Source organism: Gekko japonicus, unplaced genomic scaffold, assembly GCF_001447785.1.
Source record: "Gekko japonicus isolate JY-2015 unplaced genomic scaffold, Gekko_japonicus_V1.1 scaffold135, whole genome shotgun sequence".
NCBI lineage: Eukaryota > Metazoa > Chordata > Lepidosauria > Squamata > Gekkonidae > Gekko > Gekko japonicus.
The window spans coordinates 1,964,576-1,985,546 of NW_015175359.1; the positions used below are offsets into that span (position 1 = coordinate 1,964,576).

General features: G+C 42.5%; 1 protein-coding gene across 1 annotated transcript; it reads right to left on the reverse strand.

The window, feature by feature from the left end:
• Positions 1-222: 222 nt before the first annotated feature.
• Positions 223-16,974, reverse strand: HORMAD2 (HORMA domain containing 2). The gene is made up of 11 exons (XM_015425299.1): positions 16,924-16,974; positions 16,673-16,817; positions 14,478-14,541; positions 14,226-14,262; positions 11,442-11,462; positions 9,164-9,190; positions 6,552-6,619; positions 2,680-2,831; positions 1,844-2,109; positions 430-535; positions 223-353 (listed from the first exon to the last, which is right to left on the reverse strand). Exons 1-11 carry the CDS (start codon positions 16,972-16,974, stop codon positions 223-225), a joined length of 1,068 nt encoding a protein of 355 aa, XP_015280785.1.
• Between the last annotated feature and the right edge of the window lie 3,997 nt (positions 16,975-20,971).

The following is a 20,971-nucleotide window of genomic DNA, read 5'->3' on the forward strand; positions in this document are numbered from 1 at the left end:
AGCTGTGTTGGTCTGAAGCAACAGAACACAGTTTGAGTCCAGTGGCACCTTTAAGACCAACAAAGTTTAATTCTGGGTATAAGCTTTTGTGTATCTTCAGATACATTGAAATAGACTTCCTCAAGCCTTATAATGTATCTAAAGAAGTGTGCATGCACAAAAGGTTATACCCAGAACTAAACTTTGTTGGTCTTAAAGGTGCCACTGGACTCAAACTGTGTTTTATAAAACAATGTAGAAATCTTTGAGTTTTCCAAAAATTTTCATGAGAGTGGATGGGGGAGGATGCTGGAGGCCATAATCTAAAGTCTTATAAGCATCCTGAGTGAAAGGCTGAGCAGGTATTTTCCTTGCTGGAAAAAATAGTTAAGACATTTACTCTTTTTAAAAAATGAAAATTGGATATTAGCACATTGTAAGGACTGTTACCTGCTCTCTCTGGATCCAAAGACAAAACAGCCTTGCAGCCGAAATCTGCATCCTCTTCAAGTATTCTCTTTTTATGCAATTTCTTGCTGATGGCCTGAAGGTCTTTCTGCAGAGCAAATTTATAGTATACTGAGTGTTTAAAAAAAATTAACTTCAGTGTAGGTAGGACAGAACCCAACTATCTGCATCCTGCATTGCAGTGTAAATTAGTTGCATGAAAAATTAAAATCTGTGGTTTTTGTTAATCAATCTACTGATTAAATGCACTAAAGTCTGCAGTTCTGAGGAAAAAGAGCATACGCACAGGGACATCTACGGAGAAAATTTATAACTTTTTAAGATTAATTTAGCAGTTATATCTTCCCCCTAAGAATTCTCTGTATTACAGTTTGGTGAAACAGCTAAGAATTCCTTATTAGATATCACCATCACCAATACACAGTTCCATGGGATTCCGCACACAAAACAAATGGAAACCTGTGGTTTAGAGGTTTACTCAAAGAATCATGCAGCTGGGAATCTTCCTGTCCACTCTGGTTATGTTTGGAGGCTTTGCTTTGGGTGCCTTCCCCCATCTGCCAGGTGGCAACCCCAGAAAGGGCCTTCTTGGTCACAATACTGAAACTCTGGAACTCCCTCCCCAGGAAGATTTGGCTGTTTCCCTCTGTCATTGTCTTCCACCAGCAGGTAAAGACTTAAAAAAAAAATTGGTGTACCACTAGTAAACTCTTATTGGCCCTCCTCCATGGCTGTGTTGTGTTTGTATGTCTATATGCTTTTATTGTATTGTTACATATTTTACATCTTAAATGTGCCTTTAATGTTTTAAATGCTTTAATGCCTTGAGATTCACTGCCTTGGGGACCCATTTGGGTGGAAAGGCAATACAATTTTAAAAAAACAAACAAACAAATAAATAAATGTTTGGTGTAGTGGTTAAGTGCGTGGACTCTAATCTGGGAGAACCGGGTTTGATCCCCCACTCCTCCGCTCGCAGCTGCTGGATGACCTTGGGCAAGCCATAGTTCTGATAAGAGCTGTTTTTGAAAAAGAGCAGTTTCTGTCAGAGTTCTCTCAGCCCCACCTCCCTCACAGGGTGTCTGTTGTGAGGAGGGGAAGGGAAATGAGTTTGTAAGCCACTCTGAGACTCCTTTGGGTAGTGAAGGGCAAGGTATAAATCCAATCTCTCTTCTTAAATGTGCTCTTAGAATTTCTTGAGCATGATAGCAGTTCATCAGTGAACCAAGCTGCCCCTAGACCATCCTGCCTTAAAGAAACAGTGAACAGATACCTCCCACTGATATTTTAATATATGATGGCCTGTCTTTGAGCAGTTGCTTTTAAATGTATAGTAGTATGTAACTCTGCCTTCTCAACTTACACTATAAGTTCTGGAAAATGACATGAATCTAACCTGTTCTTGTACCTTAGTGCTGTTCTCCTCTTCTTCCTCCTCACAGTCCAGTCCCTCATGGGAGATCTCAGTAGGGCCACTCTCTTCAACCAGGCTGCTCTCCAGCATCCCCATCCTTTTGCTCTCAGTTGTTACTCTCACTTTCAGAACATGAAACCCAGTGGAGACTGATCCTACTTTTAGGTTCACTGGGTTGCCATCAAAAAGCAGGCAATCTGGTCTGCTACCTTCCTTAAAGCCAGGGGGCTGATAATCATCAGGTGTGACTGCAAAGGAAAGATACATGCAATCCTAAATTACACAAGCTCTTTAATCTGCAATAAGGAATAAATGCAATTCTGACAGCAAGAAGCTGGGTTGGACAGAGGAAGAGAGAACACAAAAGCAATCATGCCTAGTCCACTGGGCACTGTGGCTACATACCTTTATAAATGCATATTGAGCACAGTGCAAAGCATCAAGGGTCTCAAACAGTGGAACACAGGTGAAAAGTGGAAGTTGTTGCATCGCACTCTGCTGTGGCTTCAGCACTATCACTGCAGTTGGCCAGAAAGTTGTATTCTTTCTACCTGCTCTACAAATAGCAGGTGACACACAGGTCTGATAGGTCTTTGCACGGCCTTATGTAGTTACTGTGACCAGAGTGCTCAATCTGAGCATTTTATCACAGACTTTCACACTGCCCCTCCACCCCTTGTTTTCAGATTCCATGCCGGCTTGCCCTCAGGCTGCCAGTTCTCACACACAATTTGATACCATCAGGTTCCCACTCTTCAGTGCTATTTACTGACCACTAAATGGTCAGGGCGGGGGAGGGTGGCAGTTTCACCACATACCATCACTGTAGTAGAAGAGCTTCATAGTCAAAGTAATATCATTAGGAAGTGGTCCGAGATTCTGCATTAGGACATACAATTTGCGGATCAGCAGGATGCTGACTTCCTTAATTTCCTCGCTGTTTACTCTGTTCATAGAGCTTACTTGAGTGCTGCAACCAAAAGGAAACAGAAATTAAAGTTTGTCCCAAGCCAGTGTAACAAAAATTACAAAAAAGAGGTCAAGCCTCGATAATTGCTAAGAATGGTTACTGAAACAAGCTACAGAAGCACACTTTAACCCCAAAAGCAAGTATGCTTGAATGCAGACGCACAGAATTAGGTGTAAATATTGTCATGCTGGAGCTGAGCAGCATTGTCAGCGGTGGTATTAGCCAGTGGGCAACAGGGGCAGCATACTTGGGGGGGGGGCTCTTACCACACACAGCCTGTCCCCCAAAAGAGAGGGGAAAAGAATAGAGCAGGTTCCTGCCAACACTTGTGCCTGCCCCACCTGGGGTCTGAGCAACTGACTTCCACTGGTGGCTCCCACCTACTTTACAAGGGGTGAGAGCCACCCCTTGCTTAGCCCCAGTAAGAAGTGATGGTGGGAGGCAGAGTTCCCTCTGAACTGAGTTAATGTGAGTTAGCTCACAGTATAGAATTTCTGCTCACAAGACTGCACAGCATTGGTGGGTGGTGGCAGTGATTCTGAGGCACCATTCTGGACTTTTTCCCAGGCCCACCTGAGCTGACAATATGAACTAACTCAAAATATTGCACCAGATTAAGAGTAGCATGCAACAATGCTACTACTAAACTGGCAACAGGTACCATTGCAAGATGTGGTGTATCTATTCTAATTGCTATAGCCAACTAAATTCTTGCAGACAACTAACTCCTCACACAAGCAGTCCACTCTCATGAACAATCAGACTGATGAACTCATGGAAGACTGCTATTTCAATCCCCTGAACTTTAAAATTGCTATTAATTGTCCAGTTCACAGTATGGGAAACATGATTTCACGTGGATTTGCAGTTTTGAATTTTAGTTAGTCATGCTACTTGGCCAATTACATGAACAGTTGCTTGCAAGAGTGACCAACCAATGGAACATGGGGACAAAAGTGAGATATACTAAGTCATTCTGCAACCTATAAAAGGGCTGAGAGGGAATATGGAATAAGAGATGTACTTGAGGTACATCTCACTTACACATCTGCCACCTGAAGGTGTTTTGCCCACCACTGAGCTACTTGCAGAGAATTTTAACCATCTGTATTGATATACTGTAGCACACTGTTTGACAAGAATGCAACCTATAAATAAGCTTACCATTCACAGTATCACTCTCTGGTACCAGGGCATCTGTGTTTGCTTAAGCAACTACCTATTCTACAGGAATGAAACATCAATCTCTCAGCATTACAGAAGCTAAAATAGCAAGAGTATTTCCAGCAGAAACAGTACCACTCTCTATGCCCCAGCACCAAACACAGAACATCCACTGCTACATATAGAACACAAAAGGGCAACTGAGTCTTTTTCATCATCCTAATCAGATAAATTAGAAAGACAGACTTGCAAAAAGTGGCAGTCAATTGCCTAGAATTGCAAAGCATGTTATTAATACATAAATTATTATGCCTGTATTAATTTCCTTTAAGGAAGAAGGGACCAATGTAGAGACAACTAAATTTCCATCACAGAGATTATGGCTGAATTCAGACTGGCAGGTTGAAGTGGGAGCCAGTCGCGGCAAAAAGCCCTGGAACAAACTGTTCCGGGTTTTCCCATTCACATTGCAGCAACTGATGTGGGAGCATACCGGGAGGAGGTGCGCGGGAGCATTTAGACTGCTGGCCAGGAGGTATGGCTGTAAAGGGCTTTTTTCTGCTAATTCAGCCATGTGCGCATGTGCACATGAGCGCATATGCACTCATGCGCATAAGCACATCCGCCCGATTTGGGGAGGATCCCATAGCACTGGCACCACATTGGGCAGTAGAGTGGAGCACAACCAATCATACTGCTGCTGCCTTATGTCCAACATGGGTTGCTCCCGGCTTTTCGGGTTGGCGTTCACACATCCCAGAAGTGGGATAAACGGGCTCTCCAGGATTTGCTACCACTTTTAAGAGGTATGTTTTAAACGTGGGAGTGAAGTGGAACAGCACGGGTTGACTATGGGTGGAGAATGCTGGACAGATGTGCCGGTGTGAACACCCCATTTAATCCGCTTGTGAGCCGTTCCTCACACGCGGATATACCGGGGCAAACTGCCCATCTGAATTCGGCCTATATTATGATTAATTACAGTGTGTTAAATGGACTTCAGTGCATCTGAATGTGAGAACTGGTCCTTGACACCCAGTTGCAATTCATGCAGCAAGGATGAACACGTGATGAATTTTCCCTCCACAGAAAGCGTCCCCCCCGCAAATTATCACAGTAAGGCTGCAATCACACACACAATTAGCCTCACCATAGGTGTGAATGCCGGGTGGATTTCAAGGGCGCAATCAGACACGAACATCTGGGAAGTGCCCCGCACCCAATGGCAACCCGTTTTGCTCCACTGCAGAAGCGGAGCAAAAGGAAACCAGGGAAAATCCAGTAGTAAACAGGTTGCGACTGGCCACGGACGGACTTTCCCATGTTTGATCGCTCCAGTGCACTCTCATGGCGTCGGAATGGTCTGATCAAGCCATCCTGACTCCGTGTTGTTGTCCCCCCCCCCCTTCTCAGTATGTGCATCATCACAAACTCCATAGGGAGCCCTCAGTGTGGAGATGCGATTCATCGATTTGTTTAAGCGCATTGGAAACAAACAGCAAAAAACCCCAACCGACGCACCCGCAGGTGCATCTGATTACGCAGTGGTGGGCTGTGCCCACAGCTTCCAAGGACTGTGTGATTGCACAACTGCGGGTCAAATTCCTCGGGAGGAAATAGCCTCGCTCCCCCCCTGCAGACAAGTTGATAAATACGTAGTGGATTCCTTTATAATGTAAATTTCCACATAATTTCTGCCACATGAAATGGGAGAGGAGCACCATATGACAGGAAATTGCTAAATTTGCACCTTAGCTAACACATCATGGGCCCCGGCCACACGGGGGGAAATGACGCGGCCAAAGTGCGGCTTTTTAGAGCCACACCAAGAGACACGTGACGGTAGGATCAAACATATCCCCTGAGCCACCACGCAGTTGCTCCCCGGCACGATCAGATGCCGGTGGGGAAGCCACGGAAGGGAGAGCGAGGCAGGCGGCTGCGCATGTGTGCGTATGCGCAGTTTGGCCGGGAGCTTTGACTGCTCCTGAAGATGGGCGCGCTGGCGATCCCACGGCCGCGCTTACTGAGGCGTTACAGGTTGGTCCTACTATTCCCTTGGGTTTTTTTTACAGCGCATTATCGGCCTGACGGGACGGATCGGGTGCGCACTGCTTCCCAGATGTTGTGGTGTGATCGCGCCCATTTCCTGCGCCCCCGATCCGTCCCTCTTCCGCGCCAAAACCTCCCGGACTGAGGCCTTAGTTTGTCTGAGAAGTCACATAGAAGCCTTGGTTAACTCACTATTGTCTTTCAGCCATGTAGCCTGATCCTGTGCATTATTCTGCATAAGTAAGCCCTCTGCATTCACTAGCATTATATCTTAAGGAAAGATCGCTTTAATTCTTCAAGTGTAAACTGGCTGTTATAATGAACCAAGCTGTTGTGGTGGTGGGGGGGGAGTGAGCAATCAAGGACTGTAAAGTATTTTGCATATTAAAAACATGATATAAAAGACAAATAACAAAACAAAGGTCTATGAACATAGCAGGAAGTTTGCTTCATTCAAGTATGCAAACACCACTCTCCGTTTCTCCAGAAACAGTGATCATGTACCTAGCAAAGTCCATCTGGGCTCCAGTCTTCGAATATTTGAATGTGAACTGGTAGAGTTCTGTCACATGCTAGATAACCAAAAGGAAAAAGAGACCAGTTGTAACAAGCTATCATAACAAATACCCTTGTGACCATCAAGGGGTTTTCTTATCACACAAGAATACCCACTCTGTTTCAGTCTCCTGAGATTAATTCAAGTGAGCTGTCTTTTGACATGTTCCTTCAATCAATTTATTTTTCCACAGATACTCTTAATGTGCTATATGAAGGGCAGCTCCACATTCTATATATAATAAACAAGTTCACTGCATGTACAACAGTGTTATATAGGTAATTCCATGTTGTGCTCATTTAATTACTTACATGTACGTCCAGCCTTATTCTTACAATTTAATCGTGATTTTATTTTACTCTTAATAACACTCTTAAGGTGGTTTGTGCTAATTACAAAAGCAGAAAACAGAGACCACCATACTTAGAAATGTACGGTGGTCTGTTTTTAGGGAGAAATCCCTAGGTATACAGAAAAGTGTAACTCTATAAATTAACTAAAAGAAAAAAAGGTTAATGAGTTCTAAGCCTGCTCGAGAGCACACAGATCATTAACAGCAGTTAAGAATCTACCAAAGGACAAAAACAATTCAAAACCAGAGAGGAATTGGGAATTGGCCTGCTGAAGTTCCAGTAGTTTATAAAATCTTGGAGGAGGAGTTATGACTATGGAAGAGTAATTCCAAATCATTTCCACAATTCCTTTGGGACCCCCAGCTTGTACTCTCTAATAGCAATAGCAGTTAAGGTTGGGATTTTTGCATGCTCAAAGGGCCCCGAAGTTTGTTTTTTAAAAAATAATCCTTCTGACTGGCCTGATGTTGAGAGTCATGGGCATGCAAGGGAGAAATTAGTTCACAATATCCTAAACAAACCACAATCCACATATCTTTTATTTAATACCAGCTACAGCAATACAAAACAGTGTGCGAGCTTTTGATTTACACTAGAATTCTTCAGGCTGGATGTTACAAACTAAAAAATAAAGGTGGAGGGAGAAGTTCCAGATATTGATCTCAAAAGCCTATAGTTGCTAGCCTCTCTGTGCTGAATGCTGTTGGGCAAGTAGATATGCATTGGTGCATGTGATGTCAGGTTGCACTCTAGTTCCTCTGAGCAAGAAAAAAAATGGTGTTCATCCACTGGAATGGCAAAGGCCAGCAGTTTCTTGAATCTGTCTGACACCAAGTGGGAAGCAAAGATCCCTTATGTGGCAGAGGATAAAGGAAATACTTGATAGTCTATTAACAATTTTTGAGATATATTTAAGGTGATGCATAGGGTATAAAGATAAATAGAGCCAAATTGGATAGATTTACCTCTTATTTTTTATTTTGACTTTGGACCAGTATGAGGGCTAACAACCTTTGCCTACTGCTCAATATCCTACCAACGTATCGTGTCCAGTATCCTACCAATGTATAGTGTCCAGGAGAGAGGGATTTGCCTCATTGGAGGAAACTTCCCAAATTCCCCCCTTCTCCTTCCTATGTTTTCTCAGAGGCTCCCAGCTTGTATAGTAAATTACTGCTTGGCAGGAAATGTTTCAATGGAGCTGCCATAGTTCATGGAGCATAGAAATGGCAACTGTATGTATGGCCAAAAAAAAAAATTAAGAAAAAAACATGAGACAATTTGCTTACAATGAATAAGCAACAATATATTTAGGGTAAAGGTAAAGGTTTCCCTTGCTTGAAAGCCAATTGAATCCAACTCTAGGGTTGTGGTGCTCATCTCTGTTTCCAAGCCAAAGAGCCAGCACTGTCCACAGACGTTTCCGTGGTCATGTGGCCGGCATGACTAAATTCCAAGGTGCACAGATATATTTACTACCTCACAAATGAATTCTTTCATTGAGAAGATATGAGGGAAAATACCTATCTCTGCAACAATGGAATAATATTCAACTGCTGATTAAAAAGAAAAAAGAAAAAGCCCTGTGCTAGCGGGGGTGGATAAACACTGTTGGGAAACCTGGGCACAGTAATCATGGAGAAACTTGCCAGGTGGAAGCCCAACTGGTGCATCACTGTACTAGCTGTTGCAGCAGCAGCAGGAAAATTACACATGCCTGTCCATGTGTGGAAAATACCTTTATTTACTTAAAAACTGTTGGGAATGGCCCACACTCACATTCTGGATTGGCTCTTGCTTTAAACTGGCCTCTCTTAGTAACATCCCCTACATTTCTGTTGGGGAACATAAAGGTATGGGTCTAATGGATGTACATTGCATTCATTCATTGTAAATAGTAATCACTATCCCCCCCCCACTTGTGTACCGTCATATTCTAGCTTAACAGTGGGGGTGATAAATGGAGGGCTGACTGCCTTGACCCCTTCTACTCTTGGCAGATCCATTACTTGTATAGAGGCACTGCTTTAATGGTGACTAAAGCCTTTAGAGGAGATTTTTGGAAATGCCCTCCTGCCATTCCCCCCATTTAGCAAGCATGTGTCATGTTTGTGCATGTTGATGGGAGCTTATATTTTGGCTCACTTAAGCATAAAGACATCATTTCTACAATATCTCCGATTTCCTGTTTCATCAGACTCTCTTACCTCAGGTTCTTGGGGATTTGTATAGATCTGTTTTAAGAAAGCAGACAATTAATTTTGCCCTTTCCTTGCATTGTCACAGGAAAATAAAGCATAGTTTTGTTTGGTCATTGACAAACTGCCTAAATTTTTTAATCCTCCTTCCTATACCTATAACAGTTGTACAAAATGAACAAATAGTGAAAACTGAGAACTGTCAATAATACCCATCTTTGCCTCAAACGAGTCATTTTCCATTAGCTCAGTTTCTATTCAAAAAACTCAATACGTCGTACACTCACAATGATAACTGTGGTCAGTTTCCAAACCACCCACCAGATAGCGCTTCCCAAAAATTTTTAGTTCTAACAGTAGATAACCCATTTGGAAATTTCAGTTACAATATCTAGAGCATCAAGCCTACTACAAAGGCAAGCTAGAAAATGAGTACTATGAAACTGGTTTCAGGATTTTGTTAAAGGGGAGAGTTACAATCTTTTTAAAAAATCTATCACGCCAAGTGAAGAAATTGACTTTTTAGTCACGAAACCTACTAGTTGCTAGGAAAATTAAAACTTATGATGCATTCCGACATCACTTTTAACAGACATTAAATGTGAATGTGCATGAACTCCCTTGTTCCTGGGCATCTCCTCCGTGGCCAAAGGATTCCTGGCTCCTTTAAATAATATATACCTTTCAGCACTTCTATCTCTGTCTGAAAATACAGGGATCAAAAAATCTTAGGTGCCATGGCATCTAGAAATTTCATTATGGTGCCTAGTATTTTCAGCAATGATTTGATTTTAGTGTCTCTCAGCAATCCTCTGAAGTACAAGCTTATTTATCATCTCACATCAGAACATTTTGTTGTACGATATAAAACTGCATGTGAATGAAGTTATTGTCCCTGTTTGTTTAGATGTTAACTGTACACCATTTACTGGTGGTAGATATATTCAATTTTCTTTTTGGACTCTGTGCATCACACTGAGGGGATCCTGAGAGACCATCTTCAGAAGTTTTCAGAGCTAAATGTTTTAAGTGCAAGCACCAGCTGCCCATGCCTGGAGCATACAGAGCTGCATTCCTACTCAATTCTTTGTTGCAGTGGCTTTCCATGCTTTCTGGCTCCGATTTTCAATTAAATGGAGCTTTTTAAAACAATTATGAAATTATGAAAAGTTGGAAAGAAGTTAGGTTAGGGTTACAGGATCCATTTCTGTTATGTTAATGACAGACAGGGTTTCCCCCATGTTTATCTATATACTGCAGCATTTTTGTCATAGCTTTAATAAAATTAGAAGAAACTTGAAGGCTGAAAAATGCATCTGGCTTCTAAATTTTTGGGCTGGCTCCTAAAGCCAAATAAATTCATCAAGGCCATTTTTTCATTTGCCTCTTTATTCCAGAAAGCCCTAGTTCATCTACTGTATTCAGCATTGCACCCCATCAAGCCAAAACAAATCCTTACGTGACCACAACACTGATTCAGCTGTGCCAACTGCTAAAGTTTTGGTGAGTGTTTTTTTGTTTATTTGTTTTGAGGTACTTCCTTGCAAGTGAGTGAAAGGTATCCCAAACCCAAATCTGAGATGACAGTGCATCACCAATGTTAGTGTAGCACCAACGTAGCTATTGTGTCCTATTCTCTCTCAGCACAGAACATATATTTAACAAAAAGATTCATTTCCAAGGAGCCAAGAGCATAGCAGGAGTCCAGAGCAACAATGCTTATACCCACCATCTGTGGAGTGGCATGCTGACAACAACCCCGTGTCAACCACAGATGAAAGCAGCCAACCAACACACTTGGATGTCAGTATGCTCCTTTGATGTCATGTACAGATAGCGTTTGAATTCTCTCCTGCAATTACATTCCTTTTCACAAGGCATACACACAGGGATAGAATTGTGGCTACTCCATCTAGATGCCTCCACAGCTCACTTGGCAGAGATAGCCCCAATAGAAAACCTAGGGTCTCTCCCTCACAAGGGTTCATGTCTGAGGGTGGGGCTTGAGGAGGGGTCTCCTTTTTACAAAGCAAAGTGGATCCCCACACTATCAGCCCAAATTAGTCAATGCAGATATGAGCAAACACAGGGCTTTTATAAAGCATTCATATGAATGTCTATCACATGTGGAAGTAAAACTTGTGTAAGCAACCCAGATACTGACATTAGATGCAATGCTCAGATCTCAACATTTTTGCCCAAGACAGGCAAGATAGACAGAAATGTCCCAGGTTCACATCAACATTGCTCAAACACAAAGTATGCAATAGTTTCATGTTCTACTTACTGTCAAGACAGCCATATGGAGCTGGGAGAAAAAAGAAATGGTCGAAAATCTGTAGTTTCATTTAAAATGTAAAAAAACAATGATTTTATGTTTAGAGCCAATGAAGAAGTTGGTGAATACCCATCACTTTGTTCAAATCACTACTAACTCCTAAAACTTGTTTGTTTTTTTTGCCATCAAGTCACAGCCAACTTGTGGTGACTCTGTAGGGTTTTCAAGGCAAGAGACACTCAGAGGCGGTTTGCCATTGCCTGCCTCTACACAGAGACCCGGGTATTCTTGGGGGGGGGGTGTGTCTTCCAGCCCAATGCTGACCAGGGCCGACTCTGTTTAGCTTCCCAGATCTGACGAGATTGGGCTAGGCTGGGCTATCCAGGTCAGCGGCCTAAAACTCTAGAAAAAGAAAATCTGGCTTCTTTTTCTAAATGCAATGTGATCTCAGCCACTGATAAATGCTAAGGGCTAAAGATCACATGACATTGGCAATTCATGCTTCAGATAACATAATTGTTAGAATGTTGAAGCCGGACTGCACAGACCCATGTTCAAATTATTGCTCAACCATGAGGCTCCTTGGACCAGTAATCATATTTCATAAGAGGGATATGAGGATTGAACACTATGCTGAACTACCTGAAGGAAAGGTGGAATTAAAATGTGACAGAGCCCTCCAAATATATTTTAGTCTCAAAAAGCAGTGGGGGAACATACAGATTGGCCCACAGTGGTGGGGAATGGGAAAATTAACTCCCTCTCCTCCATGGCTAGATAAGAACATAAGAAGACCCCTGCTGGATCAGACCAATGGTCCATCTAGTCCAGCATCCCATCTCACACAGTGGCCAACCAGTTCCTCTGGACAGCCAACAACAGGACATAGAGGCCAAGGCCTTCCCCTGATGTTGTCTCCTGGCTCTGGTATTCAGAGGCTTAGTGCCTCTGAATGTGGAGGTTCCCCTCAGTCACCATGGATCCTTTTGGTATTGACTCCCTGACTGAACCTGGTTCTCCCCGGTGCCCTTAGCCCTGGCAGGCAAAAAAGGTAAATGTGTCTTTTTCTCTGGACTGTGAGAATACCCCAGGGATCCCAATTATCACTGAGCAAATGGGCAAAGAATAGTGTTTTTTTTAAAAAAACAACAACTTTTTTTCAGTACCACCATCCCAATCTTTATTGCCTTCTACAGCTAATTTCTGAGGCTAAATTATACAATGGATGAGACAATCATCTCCAAAATCAAGTACAGTTTGCCCATCTGTTTCAAGTCTCAATTATTCCTTCTCTTCCCCAAGGCAATATCTGAAACTTGTGCAATTTTTCAATGTGCAAGAGGCACCACTGACACCTTGTGGCTACATGAGGTAATTACATCCACTCAATTAAACAGACTAATTCCTTTAGTTGCTTCCATCTTTATTAAAGTCCTGTATACATTCCCTTTCCATACCATGTTATGCAACTGTTAAAAGATGCCAGAAGAAAGCAGGCAACACTAACCCTGTGTCCTGTATGCTCCAACTGCTCTCTACTTGTTTATAGCAAAACAGTTGGCAAAAGAAGTTCCAAATTAAGGGTGGAACAACACTTTACTATACTTTACATAAACTATACAATCACTTTAAAGTGTTTTTGTTCTTCTACTGACTTAGTGCGAGAAAGAAGAGAGAGCTTTAATTGGAAGTCTCTGAACTTCTATGTGCTAAAAAGGAATCTTTTCCATCTCTGAACAAGCAAGTCTCACCATTCTGCTGCACTCTCACCAAGTACTGAATCAAGGCAAGAGGCATGGGCCCATTTGATCTTTACTCAAATGCATTAATAGCAAGTCTTCCACAGAGAAGAAAAAAATGGGGTGGCTCTCCCCTCTCCCAAGGTCACAGTGCATGAGTTGAAGACTACTGATATCATTTTTTTACATTAGTAGCCATCAGAACGTCCTTTGGAAACAAGGTTGTGCTTTTGATTTATCTTTTAGAAAATTGTTGCAATGTGTGACACTTAGAATTTATATTTGTAAGATGATAGAGAGTAATGATAATATGACAGAAGCAGAAGAAAAATTCTGTATCTCTACTACAAAATAATAATATGTATTAGGAATCTGAATGCAGGGGCAAACTGTACCTACTAAACTTCTTTATGTTCTGGAACTACTAAAGGCAAAGAGTCTTAATATATTGGGGGGAACCCTAACTAAAACATAACATCCCAACATGCAACCACAACAGCATGAAATTGATTTGATTTATGGACACTGTGGACATTTGCTTCATTTACTCCTGTTGCAGAATCTGTGAAGATTTAGCATACAGTCCGATATGTACTTAATCTTTATAAAATCAATGTACAAGTTTATACATCATTTAAATTAAACAGACTGAAGTTTGAAGAGCAGTTACTGAAACAATGCTCTCTCGCTCTCTCTAAGCTCTGCTTCAGTTACTGCCCTTCAAATCTAAATCTGGGAAAGAACACACAAACACGCACACACACACACGTATGTATATTCTTTCCCTTTTAATCCCCACCTTCCTGTCCTCCTTTTGTTGTCTTCCCTTATACTGGAAACTTCTTGGGGCATGGGTCTTGTACTCTGTAAAGTGCCAAGCACATTGGTGATTGAGGGCACGAATCAAGACAAGCAGCACAGGACAGATAATTTCTGAGAAATCTGCAGAAAACTGAGGACAAGAGTCTCCACCACCACCACATCAACAGAAAGCTCGTGAGGAAACTGCACAATATTTAAAACACACGCAATTAAAACATAATTAATAACTTACATACTTCTTTTCCAGTGCATCAAAGCATCCCTGAATCCTGATAAGACAGAAATGTGTAAATATATATAAAAGCAGAATAGTCTGAGCTGTCGCAAGGCATCTGGAGCTCACCACTAACAGAATTGAAAGGGTTTTGGAATAATGAATCGGTAATAATGACATAATAATTTCTGTCCTTTTTTGGAGCTTGTACAGAGCCAGGGACCAGCTACAAGGTCCTAAGACTTAACTCCACATTTTCTTGATCCTTACCATTTGACTATTTGCAGTGAACCAAGGCAGCTTTTATCTTCCCGAAGGACTTTTAGGCACATGTCTGAAAAACACATACACACAAACCAGAGTTAATGTATTTTCATTGTTGCTTTCCATGTACCACACAAAAACAGAATCCATTCCTGTCTAAAGAAGGTGCAGTTCTGCACACCATGTTTATATCTGTAGCATAAGATAATTTTTAAATAATAACCCCAGATGTTTCAAACAGCCTTAAATAACTTAAAATCTAATAGCCATTTTGCATGTTACTTTAAAGTGGATTGACTGTGTCTACAAATACCCACCTATTAATAGCACTCTACTTGTAATGTGCAGTTGCTAATCCAGAATACCGCTTCCTAAAGTGATTCTACACTCATAGGCTTGGATCCACCAGAGTTTTTCTGTGGAAGGATTTCTATCTGCAGACCACAACTTTCTCACCTACCGTAAAATAAAGGACCTCCAGAAAGAGGATTTCAGGAGGCATTTCAGGCTGCTGTGAAAGGCAGAAATCCGTATGCATGCAGAGAAAACAACCTATGGTGACTCCAAGTTATAATCACTAATACAGGATAGAATCCACACATCATCACCAATAGATCTATTTCTCAATGTGGATACTTAAATCTCTCTGTGTGGGGGGAAAAACCCCAAAATAATAGAAGCAGTGCCTGTACCTTTAAGAAGGGATGCTCTCAGTGGCCATTGTGGGGGTTGCTAGGCAACCACAGCACTATTGCAAGCCTTCAAAATTTAGTCAGTAGAAGTCAGGCAGTAGGAGAAGGGGCCTTTCCAGGGATATTTTGGCCTCCCAGGCCACCCATGCTCCCATCCTTTCTGCCCAGCAGAGAGGACTAATGGGGGCCAAGCTCAGCGGGAATGACTTGCTACCATGCAATATGTACAACTCATCAAGGTATGGTGGTGGCCGCAACTTGGCTGGTCAAGTTACTGAAGTAAACAAATAATAAATAAATCTGAAGGGGGGCAAATAAAAGAAATGTTAGTTGGTGAGTAGGGAGTAGAGAAGGAAACAGGGAAATGGGAGAGGGTATGGAGTCTACCGGAAAAGAGAGAGGAAATAGTGTGAGCAAGGGAACATAGGGAGAAATCTCTCCACAAGTCCTTAATGGTTCCCCACTTATTCATAAATTTGGCTTCAGAAACAAGAAAAAGCCACTCTTGATCTGCCCTGTGAGCTTCAGGGCTAAACTATGCACTGGAATTTGAGCATCCTCTTCACCCTTCAAAGCTTGTTTGCCTTTGGCTTACTGCCAATAAATATTAGAGTTCTCCTGAGGATAAAATCAACTGAATTCAGCTTCCAGTTAACTATAAATAAATAAATAAATAAATAAATGGGGCTAACATTGGTTGACCTATTTGGAAACTTAGGTAAAGGTTTCCCTTGCTTGAAAGCCAGTCGAATCCGACTCTAGGGATGCGGTGCTCATCTCCATTTCCCAGCCGAAGAGCCAGCACTAGTCAAAAGACATTTCCGTGGTCATGTGGCCGGCATGACTAAATGCCAAGGTACACGAAATGCTGTTACCTTCCCACCAAAGTGGTACCTATTTATCTACTTGCAATTTCTTGCTTTCAAACTCCTACGTTGGCCAGAGCTGGGACCAGAGACAGGAGCTCACTCCATCATGTGGCACTCAGGTCTCGAACTGCTGAAACTACCAACCTTCCGGTGTGCAGTTCAATTTCTTAACCACTTGAGCCACCGCAGCCAACCTGCAATTATTCTATCTCAAACCAAAATACATGAGATCAACTGAAGTTCCATGACTGCAGCTCTAGATATACAATTTAGTCTTATAAAGCAGATGTGAAGAGGCTATCTAAGTGTTTCATAGTGCTAAGGAATGTGGTTTAACACACACCCCATTTTCTCAATTGGAATTTCCCTCCCCCCTGAATGCTTTGATACCAGGTAGGTACAGAAGAAAGGTTCACATATTGTGCTTGTTTTTGGTCCCTGCTGGGGCTAAAAGCAGCCTGGAGCAATTCTGACCACAGATGTGACATGCAGGGGAAGAATCACCTTCTCCTTCTTCAACACCATGGCCCTGATCCAGATCAAGGGCCCCATAACTCTTTAGAGTGAAAGGGCATAAGTGAAGTTCCAGTCACAGAATTCATGAACTAACAGAAGAGTTAAAGGCAACAAATTATATTACCATCTAAATAGCGAGTTCCATAAGAGCTTTCTGGGAACAGCCCTCTGAGATATGTTATACAGGAGACTGAAATTGCCAGAAGTCTTTTCACCAGAATCATAGACTGTTGCTCAGTAGCAACTCTGTTTGGAAACAGAACCGTTTCCTGAAAAGACAAAGATATATCTTCTATTAGTTTTAGACAGCAAATAAATAAATTATGTCCTTCCCCCCCCCCCTTCAAATGTTTCTTGTGGTCCCACATTTTGTACCTTGGATGTTTTTTGCTTTTGTCCACTATGCAAGAGTTGAGCAGTTGCCATATTATTTTAGTTGATTTCCATGCAGCAGGAAACCTGCAGTAAGATCAGAAGCATTAGCTACTTGGGAAATACAAAAGAAAGAAAGAAAAGAAATATATACTACCTGTGCTAGGCCTGCAAACAGTAACTAACCTGATTGCCAATGGTAAGAATTGGCTTTTGGCAACCAGCTATCTAGGATATTCAGCAGCTGGTCCCTCCTCCTTTTCTGAGCAGGCCAGTTATTATTTTTATAGAATTTATAGGCTGGCAACTAGAGTATTTCCAAGGCTGATGTGTTATATTCTAACTAACAAATTGTGATTGTTGTAAGTTGTCTCTTGTTCACATGTTGCTGTTTAAAATAATAACTCTTAACATTCATATAACGCCTTAGAGTATGCAAACAATTCCAGAGAAACTGGCTTTTATCCCACAGAGGATTTATGTTGCTGGAAGGAGGATGATTTTTGCCAGTTCTCCTTCCTGCTACAAATGTTCAACTCTCCCTGCAACTAATCAAGAGGGGTCCGTCACAGAGGAACAGCATTTTGGGGAGCACGGAGTGGCTTCATACTATGTTCAATCATACCTCTTTCTTTTGCCACTGCATATCACCAGGATACCGCCAGGATATCTATCCAGTCTCTCAAAACTCTTCTCATTACTTTAAGTTCAGCTACTTGATTAGCAGTCCAGTATAAACATACATGCAAAGCTGCCTTCTAACAATTCAGACTACTATTAAGCTGAGTAACTATCTATTTTGCTCAGCAGTGGTCTCCCGGGTCTCTCAGGCAAAGAAAGATCTTTCCTAACACCTGCTACCTAAGAAACAATGAACAGGAGTCTTGTGGAAACTTTGTAGCATAAACTCTCACAGACTAGAGCCACAAAATGTTTTCGCTACAATAAGAATTTGTTAGACTTTAAGGTGTTAAGTAACTGAATACCATTTAAGTTCACAGTTATGCTTATTTTATAATTTAAACAGGCACAATAACTGCTGCATCATTCAAAAGCCAACTCTTCCTTCTGCTTCCTACCTGCTTCTTGTCCTACCAGACTACCAGGTTACACCTTTCTACATCCATTGATGTCAATGGGCTAAGAAGGGTGTCATTGTGTTTACGACTGTAAATTTTTCAGAAAGTAGTGATTCCAACTATTGTTTACAGCCACCACTATGTCCAAGAACAACATCAGTGCCATGAGATTCCTGTTTTTTCTTTGCTGCAACAAACAAAGTAAAGGTAAAGGTTCCCTTGCTCGAAAGCTAGCCGAGTCCAACTCTAGGGTTGCGGTGCTCATCTCCGTTTCAAAGCCGAAGAGCCAGCGCTGTCCGAAGATGTTTCCGTGGTCATGTGGCCGGCATGACTAAACACCAAGGCGCATGGAACGCTGTTACCTTCCCACCGAAGTGGTCCCTATTTATCTACTTGCAATTTCTTGCTTTCGAACTGCTAAGTTGGCAGGAGCTGGAACTAGAGACGGGAGCTCACTCCGTCATGCGGCAACTCAGGTCTCGACCTGCTGTACTCTTGACCTTCCACAGCCTGCAGTTCAGCATCTTAACCACTTGAGCCACCGCAGCTCAACAAACAAGCAGGCTTTTAAATTTTGAGACATGACAGCTTCCATTTAAAGCTTTTGAATTTTATTTTAGAAGAGGAAAAATTAGAAATGTATTAGTGCAGTCCTAACTCCTAAATCCATTGAAGTCTGCTGTTTTATTTAAGGAAGAACTGCATTGTACAAAGCAAAACATTGGCTGCTTGTGCTCACCTCTGTAATAGTTCTGCAAATTTTACCCATGTGCCCATCCTTCCCAAATCCCTGTAGTTTAGTTAATTTTTGCCATATTTAATGTGTTGGTGTGGTAGACATCCTCATTTAGCTAGTATGAATGTGAACAAGGTACAGGGAATAATGCCAGTACCAGGAAATTTAATGGTGGCAACATGAAGTTATTGATTTAAGGAATTCCCGAGGAGATGCTATAGTTAAAGTGCCACTGGACTTCTGTATTAATTATGAGTAGGTTAACCATTCTGAACTTTAAAAATAACTCCTCTTAATGCAACATATATGCTAAAATTCATAGACGTTTAAAACACATAGCCATTTAGTCTTGGGGACAAGGTTGTAGAAGTTTGTTATACAAAAATCATTCATTTCTTGGAAACCCAACCTGGATAAACCCTACCTAGCCCATCCTAGTGAGAATGGTCAGCTACAGCCCTGGAAATAGGCACAGAAGTGATTTTTTAAAAATCCCCACATCCTTGCAATGTAATCCTGAACAGGTATACCCTTCTGAACACTTTGACTACAATGGACTTGTAGTCCAAAGTATATAGTTCTGCTTAGGGTAGCTGATAGGGATAGGCATTATATTTCCTCCTCAGCAGGGCTTAATCATTCTGAGATCCAGGTATCATCATCATGCAGAGAACAAAAAAAAAAAGAGGTCCCTGCCCCAAGGAGCTTACATGCCACCCAATTCCAACTGCTTGTCTAGAACATGCCACCTTTCAAACTTAAAATGCTCAACACGTTTTACACCAGTTTAAAATATGGAAAACCGTAAAAATATTTCCATATATAAAATCATAAACCAGACAGCACTCATGATGTGGTTATTAATTTTAAAAGGGTTTTTAGAAAGCATATTTGGCCCTGGAAGGTAGCCATGGGCCGACATGCGGACACATAAAAGATAGATCTGGTGGCATGTTAAATACTAAGTTCTGAGTCAGAGCATATAGGGCAGAAAAGATTTTTTATAATCAAAATCACAGATTCTTGGGCTGGAGAAAGAGGAGGACCTGTTGCAAAATATTCCTGCATGAGTCCCCATGTAGTATTTCATTCATTTATTGTATGGCAGTTACACACAGAAAGCATATAAAGCACGCAAGGACTGGAATGGATGTGGCTGCTAATGCATCATGTGAGAGCTCATACAGCACATGAGATAGCGGGGAAGAATTCCCAGGAGTTTATTCCAAGAATAACCCTGGGATACATGAAGAATAGACGGGAAAGTTCCCCCGAGAATGTGCAGAGTGCGTTTCCCTCAGAATTCCCATCCTCCATTGATTAGGGACAGATGCACATGTGCGAATTCACGACACACTGAGATGCCCCAGCCTCCCACACGGTGCAGCGAAGGAGACGGAGAAAAACGGCGACCCACGTTCTCCTGGGGTGGGGTGGGGGGGTTGACAATCCCGAACCCGAGCCTGCCGCTTTCGTTCCCTTTACCTCCCCGTCCAAAAGGGTGGCCACTGAGTTTTAGGCGGGAAAAGGAGAGGTTTCTTACAACCTGAGGCGAGAAAAGCTGAGAGATCTTTGGCGCCTCCGCCCGTTGTCGCCGACGTCAGAAGCCTCAACACGCTCCCTTCCTTCCCGATGTCCCTCCGCCTCTCAGCCCACCCCCATCACCGCCTCCTCTTTCGCCCTTTCTGTTTTCCTTAATGCCAAGCGGGGTTTACACGAAACGGGGATGTGAATTTGGGGGTCTGGTTTTTGTTCCTCTTGAGGCGCCAAGAACTTCCCGTCATTTATATATATATTCATAATGAAAATACTTATAATTGGAATCATTCATATACTCATATATTTATTCTTGGGGGCTTCAGCCCCCACCGAAATTTCCCAGGAGGTCCTAAGCCTCCCCCGGGGGCAACCGGTTTATCCAGCCGGCCTTGCTCCCAGCCCTCCCCCCACCTTTGAAAGCGGAGGGCTTCCCGCTTTCCAATTCACCGGATGGGGGACTGGGAGGGAGGGAAGTCAGAGCAAGCTCCACCTACAGCTCCTCACAGCAGCCTCACTGTTCTCGAAAGTGGAGGGAGAGCGGCTGCAGCACGCACGTGGAGACTGGCTGCTTGTCCGCCCGCTGGCCCGCCCGCTGGCCCGCCCGCTCCCACACACACACACACACAAAGCAAGGTTAGTTGTACTGTACTATCTAAAACTGTGCCTGTTAGGTTCCTAGTGCCACTGGTGGGGGGGG